At 42.6% G+C, this 12,328-nt stretch overlaps 1 protein-coding gene across 4 annotated transcripts; it reads left to right on the top strand.

Moving 5' to 3' along the window:
- Window positions 1-3,300: 3,300 nt before the first annotated feature.
- LOC119329933 (mechanosensitive ion channel protein 2, chloroplastic-like) lies at window positions 3,301-11,991 on the top strand. 4 transcript variants are annotated; one of them, XM_037603039.1, is made up of 15 exons: window positions 3,301-3,420; window positions 4,437-4,608; window positions 4,699-4,758; window positions 6,036-6,193; window positions 6,755-6,875; window positions 6,963-7,057; window positions 7,231-7,344; window positions 7,464-7,524; window positions 8,274-8,423; window positions 8,504-8,614; window positions 8,843-9,010; window positions 9,113-9,226; window positions 9,915-9,971; window positions 10,996-11,432; window positions 11,504-11,621. In XM_037603039.1, the coding sequence occupies exons 2-15, from the start codon at window positions 4,531-4,533 to the stop codon at window positions 11,508-11,510; spliced, it is 1,731 nt and encodes a 576-aa protein (XP_037458936.1). In that variant the 5' UTR covers window positions 3,301-3,420; window positions 4,437-4,530; the 3' UTR covers window positions 11,511-11,621. The 4 variants fall into 4 exon arrangements, with proteins under 4 accessions (XP_037458936.1, XP_037458932.1, XP_037458934.1 ...); XM_037603035.1 differs by having other exon boundaries at window positions 10,996-11,991; XM_037603037.1 differs by lacking the exon at window positions 4,699-4,758 and having other exon boundaries at window positions 10,996-11,991.
- Window positions 11,992-12,328: the final 337 nt, after the last annotated feature.

Here is a 12,328-nt window from a genome sequence, read left to right as displayed (position 1 = left end):
TAACTTTTTTTTTCAGTGACATTTGAAGTTAACTTTTTTCGGCAAAAGATATATTATTTCCATTTTGAAATATTTGTCGTAATTTGTTTAACAAGATAAGATTTTCCCTAGATAAAATTACGATCATTCTTTTGGTAATACATGTTTTATGTGACATGAAATGGTGTAATAGATTCGTTCCAAAAGTGTTTACTTTTGATTTGATTTTGTATGACAAAGACATTATATTTCCATGTGATTTTTGGTAAAAGATGCCATATATATTTTCTGAAATGGATGGAGTATATGTGAATGCTTGATTCTATAAGCAAATGCTAAATTTTAGGGAAAAAACGATAAGTTTGCTGCCCTCTACAAGGATGAAATTAACTAATTTTTGGCTTTCATTTTGAGACATGACGAACATATTAAAATGCCAAACTAAGATATGCTTGTTTTATCGAATCTCTATATTTTACTCTTATGTACACGTATGGCGCTCGATCCAGATCTAAAGGCCTCCGTCTACTTCAACCAGGGCTGCTTCCGATGGTCCTGCTTTGGGCGGCCTTTGTCGCCGGAGTTGTACCTGTATGGCGGCTGGAGGTGGGAGGTGGCTCCGGAGAAATCCGAGGCCAGCAGTGCTGGTCACGACGGCGGCGACGCCCGAGGGCGCCGTACCCTTCTTGTAGGCGCCATCCAGGTTGCCTCCTTCCCCTCTTCCTTCCACCCAGCTCGTATGCCGGGCGAAAGCCTAAATCCTTGCCGGATCGAGCGACAGCGGCGCTCCGGGCGTCGTCACCCTCTTGGGGGTGTCGTTCGTGGTGAGCTTGGGGTGGATGTGATGCTTTGGTTGCTTGGCGGTGGATTGGTCTTCAGCAGTCCTGCCGGTCTCGGCGGAGCGGTGCTTCATCCTACTCATTGATGGTGGTGTATCTCGGCGGCGCGACACAGTAGAAATTCGGCGTCCGATGTGTGGTGATGGACTCGCGCAGGAGGACGAAGCTGTCTGGTGTCGTGGTGACGTTGATGGCTGAGTGGCCAGACAAGGTAGAAGCCTCAATTTGATCTGAAGACGGACCTGTGGAAGATGGCGGCGACAATACGAGTGCGTCTGACCGGATTGTGCCCCAGACCCGGTATGTGGCTCGGCTGGGGCTTCTGAATGTGTTTCGGCTTCCGGCTTTTGATGTTAGGCTTAGGTGAGTGGTCTGGGTAGTGGCCCAGCTAGCACCTCTTCATCATTTTGGATAGAAGTAGCGGCATATGTTGCCAAGATGGTAGATTCAGGCACACTGTTGTTATACTTTGTAAGGTCCTCGAGAATAATCAATAAAGTGGCCGTATGCATCTCCCAGATGCAGAGGCCGGGGGTCATCCTCCTTTTCTAAAAAAAAGTAGCAAAGCTACCAACCACATGGATAAGCAATAATACATGTCATGCGAGCAAATTTATATACCATGCAAAATGCTGCCATGACCCAATAATCAATGGAACCAATTTGTTCAGAGTGGTCAAATAGATCCTCACCATTAGAGAACTTCAAAGAGGAGATTCAACCTTAATCTCTGGAAGCTACTGTCAAGGAAGTTGTTAGCCACCACCTTAATTTAATTTTAAAATAGGAAGGCCGAGATACAGTGGTGAAGACAGGACCCAGGCCGGGGGGGGGGGGGGCTCGGCCCAGGGCGTGAAGATTTATTCCTTTGTTGATTGTGGCGTTTGTTACAATGTTGATCACTATTAATCATTGTAGCAATGTGGCAATGAAGCAGGCCCGAGGCCCGATGCTAGCCTGGCTCTGCCCCTGCCGAGATAGAAGTCGAAACCTAAGGACTCAATCATATGGATATGAAAAATGCAAGATTTATGATCCTAACGGGAAAAGAGGGAAACATAAAAAGCGTCTTGCTCATCTGATTGGCTGGACTCTCGCATCGGCCACATAGAGGATTGACCATCACAGACTCAATCCAACTACGTGGAAACATCACAGGAGGAGACCTTATCGACGTATGTGAAGTTCCTCTATCACCTGTCCCTGCCTCCCCACGACGTTTTTCTTAGCTCAATATTACACCATGTGCCAAACATCCATCTCTTCTTCATCAGTCTTTGTTTTTCATTTGAAAATGGATCCACATATATTATAAAGGTTCACAAAAATTACATAGCACCACAAACATAATAAAATTACATCGAGGACCTTGCACCCCCGATGGCCACTACCACTGCCAGAACGAGTCGCTAACACACCACTTTCGTTGCTCCCCTATCGGAATCAACTTGACGTTGTCGATGACAGTTGTGTAAGTCTTTGTGCACGTGCTCCTAAAGGTAAACGCCCTAGAGCTGCACTCGTCTCCATTGGTCCCTTGAGTCCATCTGAAGCGTCTGCCACTAAATCTCGCTAGCACGAATGCACGGCAAGAAACCCTAATTCAGCTCCCTAAAGAGAAGGCAATAATCTATACTAGAGCTCTGTTAACTCCATCCCGATGGACGAATTCGAGGAGGATGGAAGCCCAAAATACTATCTCAAAGATGAAGCGTCGCCATTCAATGGAACATCGCCTACTATAAAAAAACGCCGAAGCTAAACTACTGGCTAAAGTCGAGAGAACAAGATCCCCCTAGCCGCCACGGGCGCTTGAGTGGTTAAGTTGCATGCAGGTGGATCCATAGGCTCACCGGCGAAGCTTGGAAAAGATAAGCGCCTTAGTAGCCATAGACACGAGAGGCAAAGAGAAATCCTAACAACCACCGTTTCCTGTTGCAGACGAGTTAGACACAGGAGGCGATTAACGAACCAATCCTCTTCTTTATTAGTCGCTCCACTCGAGCACGACATTTACTTCCTGAACTTCCCTTCTTCCTCGTCTTGAACTCTTCTACCTGCGCGGTATGAGTCCAAGCAACCACGGTGCCCACCAAGCTCATTAAATATGACCAATTGGGTTGTTTGCAACGGATGTGTCCATGTCAATCTAGGTCAGGCAAAAATGATGATGCCGAAAGGTTAATGATTTGGGCAATGCCTTACAATTTATTGCATACATTAATTTTCCATATCACATTTTTCTGAAAGTGTTTTGCCACAAAAAATTACACAACCTTGAAAACAAATTTACAGCAATATTGCACCAAATGCGTTGCATCGGGGCTTTTCTATTGGTGCGGCGTGAGTACCCAGACCAGATGCCCGGCGAGGAGGGCCCCGCCAACCGAGCGGACCCCGGCGCGAGTACACGTGTCAAAGCCGCAGAGTTTCATCGGAAGCGAAAAGAAAAAAAGAGACAAAAGTGTAGCCGTAGCAACCGTGATCCGCCTCCGCCTCCCAAACGCCATTCTCAAACCGCCACCGCCACCGCTCCCCGCCGGCGAGCCCTCCCCCGCGAGCCCTGCCCCCGCCGAAGCACGGACGCCCCGCCACCTCGAAGGTAGGTATTCCCCTCCCGCCCCCGTCCCTCCTCGTCTGCTCTGCCGGGCAGCCAAGGGGTGGCGATCCTTCTCTCTCTCTGCGGGCCTCGATTGACCGCCCCTGTCGGCGACGAACCCTAGGTCGATTGAACCGTGCCGGGGGTTCTGTTCTGGAATTTCCCTCGCCGCGATCCAAATCCCCGCCCCGTGGGGTGCTGGTGGCAGGCTGTTATTCATTTTGCGGCTAGATCCTCCCCTGTTATGAAACTGATAGCCATCGAAGCATTTGTTCGCCGAAATTCGTGGCGTGATTATGTGGGGCGTGAGCGGATCAAATGCCACCCCTCGCAGGCGAATGGAGCCGAATGGCCAGGGCATTACTAGGGCTGGTGACAACGAGCCAAGTATATTGCCTCAGTTTGTAATGGGGAAATGGGGAAACTGGTTCGAACATTGCGGTAGCAGTGCTAGAAGGCTCTTGAATTAGACGATATGAGGGGCGAGGGCGGGCTATCCATTTCCACCAAAGTAACATATTTGTAATGGACTAATGGTATCACAATGGTTTCCATTGTTTCAATATAGCTGTAAATAGGTGAGCAGCCCCTTAATATTGCGGAATAGGTTGCAGCCTTTCTTCTCCTTCACTCATGATGCCCATGCTTGTTTTAATGCCGGGTGCAGAAGGATCCCCTGTATCAATACAACATCCAATTCATAATAGCATCTTATTAACAGATCACTCCTATTATTACTGGCAAGATGGTTATTTATGACTGTGCTTGGCATTTGTTGAGTTGGCTGTGGGTAGGGCTAGGGGTTGCGCTTGGGCTATGGTTTGATTTTGTGGGCAGGACTCGGGTGGGGCTTGCGTTTCGGCCATACCTTGCTGCCAGTTAAATGTTCATATACTCTTGTGGTATTTCTGTACATTCCAAGAAAAGGAAACATTAGTCCCATGCTACATTTTCTATTTATATCTTGTAAGAGTTAGCCTGCCACAAAACTCACTCATATGCATATTTTTCTGTTTCAGGGTTAATAAACTAGCACCACCAGCTTAGGAGGGCCTGATAGCAGCTCAATCAGTGGATGTGAATATTCTGCATCCCATTTAAGTTCTGCTTGAGATGGCAGTTGGGATGACATCCCACCTCTTCCAGGGAGGGGCTACTACCAGCAGATTTAGCCAAATCAACAAATTTAGAGTACAACTTGCTCATTCTTTACTTGGTAGTCAATAGTTTCTTTATTTTCTGTTTCATCAGTGTTAGCTCTCCTCCCCCTCCCCCCTACAGAGCCCAGAGAAGCGTTGTTCTCTCTCCTTGCCATCCACTTCGCTTCCTTTTCTTGCTTATGTATGGTTCCTTCCTTTCAGTCTTGCTAAGCTAACAACGTATTCTAATTATTATAGTATAGTTTATAGAATGGGTGTTGTGATGCTTTTGTCTTACATCACTGGAAGACGTTTAACTGACGGTGTGTTGTTTATTTTGGATATGTGAAGTATCCTTCTATCTCTGTGCCTAGTGTAAGCTAGTACTTGTTAATTTAGCAGAAGCAAACATATGTTTGAAGCTGTACAAATGTATGTCAGACAGAATTAGCCATCCCTGTCTTTTTTTCCCACATAGACACACCAGACAAGGTTAGGTACAACTCCAAATACCTCAAGGGTATTTATTTTGCTGCATGTTCTCAGCACAAATAATGCAGAACTGAATCACATTTAAAATTAATATATTCTGTTCGAGTTGTCTTTGGGCAACATTTTTTTTTGAGGAATGTCTTTGGGCAACATCATACACATGGTTCCATAGACCGTAGATCCTCTATGGAAATGGCCCACAAAAATTATGCCACTCCATTTAAATGGAACTATGCTTTTGGACACTGAAAGTTCAGCAACATGTATTTTAACCAGTAGGTCTTTACCATGTTTTATCATATCTGCTGATAATTTGAGAAATGAGATCTAACTGTTGAACTACCGACAACGGGCAAGTATGCGCCAATGAAGACATCGGTTGCGTTGGTTGATTACCTGATGATGTTCTTCTAATACATCGTACTCCATTGGTATTTAAACATCATTTCAGGGGGATATGGAGTAATTTTTTTTCCAAAATTTGCATTACCAACAGTTTTACTGAAGTGGGCGTATCTTTTGGGTACAAAACATATGTACCACTATATCTGAAACAGTACTCTGCTTGACTGCATGAAAGTGATGCTTACTATACACACAGTGTCACACTTCCATAATGTTTGTTGTGAACCTTTCACAATGGCATAGCCTGGGTGTAGGATAACGCACACCGTGGATAGGGCATTCACCCTCATCAACCTGTCGACTCGACTTTTATCCCATAAGAGTCAAACTATTTCGAGTGTGCTGTCTGCTTATCCCTATCTTGAAATTCCTTACTAAACAAATCTCTTTCCTAATTTGATGATTGCCATTTGTTCGAACTTCTAGATAATCGATCAGTAATACATGGTAGATCATTTCAATCATGCAACCTCCTTTTGTTGCTCTATCATAATAAACTTTTTTTATATATATTTTGTGCCGGTACTGTATACCTTAAGCAATATCCCCTAGTATTGTAAATCTTCAGAATATCCCTTGCAGGGGCAGGATTTATTGGTTCAGAACGTGTTGGGTAGGAGCTACAGGCCCATGCTTTATGTGCCTTGTAGATATAGGGCCTCGGGTGCTAAATCTTTTGCTTTGCCAGTGTCTTGGAAGGAAATTCCGCTGGTCAAGAGCACGTCGTCAGCATTGGCTAGGTAGCCCCCCTGTGGCATCATGTACTTATGAAGTTTGTTGAATTCTTAGATAGTTCGCATTGATGACTACACATACTGCCAGCAGCACCAATCTGGACCTTTCAGTTTTTGTAAACCAGAATATCTAACATCTTATCTACACTATATACTGCTGGTGGGTATTATGGCACTGAAGTATCTTAGTAACACTATGCCAATCAGATGATTTGTTCAGTGGTTGCTCACTAGCTACTCTTATTGCACTTGCTAAGCCTTTCAGTAACTTCTTCAACTCAGTATTACAGGTTACTGATTTGCTGCCTTTCGATATGGCAGCATCGATATGGCGGGACATAATTTTTTTTTATGAATTAAGCTGCATACATGTTAGCCAAGATAGTTTGGTTAGTAATCTTAAATGGAACTTACCTTTATGATTGATGACGGTAGTCACCAACTGGATAAATTCTGTAGCCAATTCAATGGACTCTTATTAGGTTATTGCTATACCATCTTATATGCAAATGCTAATCAATTTATGCTCGACTTCCTATTTTAATAGCCCTTTTCCCCCCTTGACAGGTCGTGTGACAGTTTACTTGCAAATCCTGTCACTGCCCTTGTGACACCTGCAGTTGGAATAATTGTCTTTGCCCTATGGGGCTTTTTGCCTCTAGTGAAGGACATTAGAAACCGTATTGATGTATGCTTCCGTTATATGCGACCATATTTATATTTTACTTAATTATGACGAGCTAAAAATAACTGAACATTCTGTAATACCTTGCAGCACGGAGGAAACTGGAAACAGAGCCCCACATACCTAATTTCTAGGTCGTACCTTCAACCTTTGCTTCTTTGGACAGGAGCAACGCTAATCTGCAGGTATAACCACAACAGTGTTTAGTGATGTTCTCTTGCAGTGTACTCCTATCTGATCGATATTGCAGCCTCAGAATTTTTAGCTGATCGATGTTGCAGCCTCAGAATTTTTAGCTGTGTATCAGTTGCAGATTTTCCTTTTTATTTCTGTTCTTTGCTCACACACGGCCTTACAGGGGTTTGGATCCAGTTGTGCTACGTTCATCAGCAAGCCAAGCTGTTAAAACGCGTCTTGTAACTTTTGTGAGATCTTTATCTACCGTCCTGGCTATTGCATATGTTCTTACAAGGTGCACATGATACATTCTCAAGCTTGCTGATTGTTTGATAGTTAGTTTAATGAATCAGCATTTCACTAGAGTTAAATGAAAAAGCCTGGGAAGTACTAACATGGTTTATCTTCTTTTAGCTTGATTCAGCAGGTACATAAATTCCTAGTGGACGTACGTAACCCCAATGACACAAAAAAAGTAAGATCATTTTTCTTATAATATAGCTAGAACCTCTTTACATTATTCGAGTACCTGCTATAGTTCTATCAACTTGATTTCGATCTTACTGATATAAGCCATTTTTTAAGGAACGTGTAGGAAATACATTTTATTTTTCATGAACAAGCAATAGGTACCCCAACTAGGGGGTGCAAACGGACAACCTTTAGCCTTTAGGGAATCCACTGATGTTCGGTCAGCTTGGTGCATGTAAGCAAGCATGCATGACCTGAGCGCAGGTATGCAACTTGATTAGGTACTCTGTACACTAGAATTATGCATACACAAGCACACACTCATCCCGATGTCTGTATATGCAGCACACATGCATCTTATATGCATGTATGCATCCCTTCTCTCAGTTTTCATGTCTCATCAAAATCTTTTATTAGGTATACCATACATAAATGACTAAACAGGTGGGCCGGAGATTATGTGGTAGTTTGCTCAAAGAAGCTGTGTTATGATCGTGAAATAGTGTAGAATTTATTATTTCAAGGTTTTCCATGGTCTCTTTATTCCAAGCATATATTTCTTGTGAAATAAATCTGATGGCAACAGCATGTACTTGTTAGCTTGAATTGAACTCTGTTAATGTGATTGGAATTTAAACTTCTCAGTTGTACAATCAAGATATCCTCTATTTTTATTTTGCTTCTTATAACTTTGTTTTCCCCCTTAATTTTCTCCGTGTTGTAGTAGCACTTATCGAACTTTGTTTCTTGCAGATGGGTTTGGATTTTACCGTGAAAGCTATCTATACTGGCATTTGGATTGCTGCTGTTTCTCTCTTTATGGAGTTGCTGGGTGTCAATACCAAGAAGTGGATAACTGCTGGAGGTTTTGGGACAGTATTGCTTACGCTTGCTGGTCGTGAGGTACTACAGAACTTTTGTATTGATAGTTTCTTGTGCGATAGCGCTAAAATAGGGCTAATAGCTATCCCAATTCGTTGCAGATTTTGACTAACTTCATCTCGAGTGTTATGATCAACGCCTCACGCCCATTTATTGTGAATGAATGGATCACTGCAAACATAGATGGTGTTGAGATCACTGGCGTCGTTGAGGTCGATGTCTTCTTGAACTATTTCTCATTTACTGTGGATATGCTGTTCTGTTTGTTTCATTTTATATGCGTATTTAAACAATAGTCATCTGAGTATGTAGTTATTCCTTCCACGATACATGGTTTTGTTTTTATGTACTGATAGTCTGATACTAGTTGCACGCTCATACCAAATTTTGTTGATGCTTCATCTTGTCATCACACTAACTTCAACTAATTTGATTTTCAGCGTGTTGGTATGTGGTCTCCAACAGTTCTTAGAGGTGACGACAAAGAAGCTATATACATTCCTAACCATAAGTTCACAGTGTCCATAGTGAGAAATAACAGTCGAAGGAGCCACTGGCGTATTAAGAGCTATCTTGCGATAAGCCACATGGATGCTGGAAAAATTAGTGTAACAGCTTTGAATCAGTCTCGCACATTACACCTCTCTCTTCTACTTCTTTCATTATATGGTAACCTAACTTTAACCGGTCTATCTGTTTTCCTTTGGCAGATAATTGTTGCGGACATGAGGAAAGTCTTGGCTAAAAATCAGAATATAGAACAACAGAGGCTACACAGAAGAGTATTTTTTGAGAAAATTGATGAAACGACCCAAGCTCTCATGGTACTTTATTTATTATAAGTAATTCGGTTTTTAAAATGTAAATGCTAGTGCATGATCACCCGTTTTGAAACATTGTATCATGAGTGTGGGACACCTTGGTTGGCCACTGGCCAGAGCGTCCTTGTTGTTTACCTTGTTTAAAATATGCTCAGTAGGTGTCTCCCTACTACTCCCACCGTATCAAAATATAAGACGTTCTTGTAGGCTAGTTTAACCTACAAAAATGTCTTATATTTTGGTAGAGGTAGTATTACTAAAGCTAGAAACTGATCAAAACCCTGTGATAATAGGCTATTATTCAATTTCATTCAGCTCTCCTCAAAATTTGCAGCTATAGTTTTAGTGCAAAATCTAGAACAGACCGATCAATTTTACACCGGCAACACTTCAGCATGAAAATCATTAAACTCCTAACATGTAAGTTGTCCAGTTTTATGGAAGATGGATGTAGGTAGTAAAAAAAATGTATGTTAGTCGGTAGTTGTTTCTTTTCCTTTCTATTTTCACATCTACTTTCTTGCATTTGCGTTTAACTGGTGTCAAGATTTTTCATTTCATGCCCATGCATCTATTTTTTTAATTCTTTGAAATATTACACATTCTTCTATTCTATTACTTCCAATTTTACATTAGTCCTGAACTCCTAAATATCTAAGGTTGGTATCATTTTGTTGTGTTTGTCCTGTAGATTTACGTATCCTGCTTTGTGAAGACTTCACATCTTGAGGAGTATCTGAATGTCCAGGTAACATATCTGTATAGTATGCTATATATTCTGCTCGCAATAGATAACGGGCACATATTTTGTTTGGCATATGCATGTTTTGTGCTAAAATGTACAAGTTCTGTCAAGAACATTATTTTCTAGCTCGGTAGTGTTCGTAAAAATAGAATCAGCTGTACAAAACATTCTGATCCATTGAGTCTGATTCTCACCAGTTGGCGAGAACTGGATTTTGACCAGTTACTTATGGAAACCAGTGATAAACGACATGGAATCATTTTTCCTAATCATGAAACAAAAATACATATAACTGCCTTGAAACACCAATCAGGATGACAAGTTGATAATGAGCGGAGTATAAAAACTGCAGCTGGCTCTACTTTTTCCGATGTACACTAAAATTCATAGCATCAACTAGTGTCGTGAGCCATGTGCTACTAAAAAATCTAAACAAATATCACATAGAAGTGATATGGTGCGTAATTATTATTTTTGAACTGGATATGTGCGTAAACTTGGTAAAAATGGGATAAAAATCATGGAGACATGCAGCATGATTATTGCACATAATATTGCGAGCCAATCGCCAAACCTTGCTGATCTGTTTGGTTCTGGTCCTCCCTGTAAAGTTTGGTTGCTATGGGGACGTTGCAGTTGTTCACCTGTCATCCTGCTTTGTGAAGACTTCAACCCTGAGCCTTAAATTTGAAACACCCACATGATATTTGCATGAACCTATGCATAGCATCAGTGATTACTCCAAATGAGTTCTGAACCCCTCATCTGTTCACTATGTGGTACTACTTCATTTATCATTTCCTCTCTGATATTAATAGGGAAGACTACATAGGAGTTCTTTCATTTTGTTTGTAGATGGAGTTTGACAGGAGAAGCATAGAAGCCATTTTTGCACCATGTGTGTTTATTTTATCAGCATTTACTCCCTCCGTTCCAATACAAAGTTGAGTCATCTATTTTGGAACGGAGGGAGTAGATATCACTTGGAACACTTATAAAATGTTTTTGATGTTCCAATACACAACAGGAGGAAGTTTTGTTGGACTTTCTTAGAATAATTGGCCATCACAGGGCAAGGCTTGCCACCCAAACTCGAACGGTCCAGAAATCGTATGGCAACGCAGACATAGATAACATTCCTTTTGGAGAGGAGATGTACACTCGTGTACGTGGCCGTCCACTTCTGATTGACACCTCTGCAAAGGTCAGTGAAGGCAAGCCTAAATCTAGATCAACCTCACGTGAAGATCAGAGAGTCAAGACAAGCGCATCGGCTGAGACCAGGGTAGGTTCACCAGATAGTGCTAGTGTAAGCAACTCAGACAAGAAGGAACAGAAAAAGATGGTGTCAGAAGATGGTCCAACGAAGAATAGCAAGAATGATCATGGGATGTCAACACAAGCATCTCTGGCTGGTAAAGGGGAGTCTCGAGGATCCGAGGCCACAGAGCGACAAGGAGATGGGTCAGTTTCTCTTCCTAATCCTAAGAAAGAATCTAGACCTGGCCTGGAAGATAACATTGTTCTGGGTGTAGCACTTGAGGGCTCCAAGAGGACACTCCCCATCGAACAAGAAACAGATCCTCATGCATCCGAAAGCGAGCAAGGCACAGTTGAGGTTGGTTCATTGCCGAAGGATAAGAAAGGTCAAAGCCATAAGCCATGAGGGGGGTCAATCAAGTCATCTAGAGAAGGCCGGCCACACGAACTTTGATTCTTGACAGGCGATACAAGCTCAAGCAGGGTCCTTGCCAGGGATTCGTCACCATGCCTACCTTTTTTGTGTGCTGGTGCAAATGCTATCTGTCGCCCCCTTTCTTTTTCCTTTTCTTTTTCTTTTTGTAAATCTTCGCTGATGCCTCCTTGTTTGGCAAGGAACCTGTTAGTTCATAAAATGTAGCCTAGTCATTGACTGTGCTCCCTGCGTATGGATATCTTGTACGTATGGTGAAGCGTATCAAACATAAATTGAGCCGACACGCGTCGGCTGTTGCATATTATCTGTGCTGCTTCATTCTGGCTTTGCGGAACAATCTTAGGCATGTTCGAAATGGTGCTTGCACACCAGCATTGTGTTCTGAGTGCTGTAGAGTGTAGTGCAGTGCTTGGTTTTGTTTGGCATAAGTGGGTGATTGCTTGGCCGGATCATGGGGGGTGTCGATGATCGGTCATGTGCTCCATCATATCCTCGTTCCTCTGGTGAAGTTTATGCCTATGTGTCTGATTTGAGATGTAAAAATAGGGCAGGAAGGGATAAAGGATCAAGAGCAGTTATACTGAGTCTTCACGAACATGCAAGCAGATAGGGTGATGATTCATATCCTCTGGTCTCCTGTAAACTACACAGACACCAACATGCT

The sequence above is a fragment of the Triticum dicoccoides genome, chromosome 7A (assembly GCF_002162155.2).
Source record: "Triticum dicoccoides isolate Atlit2015 ecotype Zavitan chromosome 7A, WEW_v2.0, whole genome shotgun sequence".
Lineage (NCBI taxonomy): Eukaryota > Viridiplantae > Streptophyta > Magnoliopsida > Poales > Poaceae > Triticum > Triticum dicoccoides.
This window is presented reverse-complemented; position numbering and strand designations above follow the sequence as displayed.

Excerpts from the sequence above, each read along its gene's own strand:
- LOC119329933 (XM_037603035.1), top strand. The coding sequence starts at position 4,531 with ATGGCAGTTGGGATGACATCCCACCTCTTCCAGGGAGGGGCTACTACC. Across the intron at positions 8,424-8,503 it reads TTACGCTTGCTGGTCGTGAG|ATTTTGACTAACTTCATCTC; the intron begins GTACTACAGAAC and ends AATTCGTTGCAG. Across the intron at positions 9,972-10,995 it reads AGGAGTATCTGAATGTCCAG|GAGGAAGTTTTGTTGGACTT; the intron begins GTAACATATCTG and ends AATACACAACAG.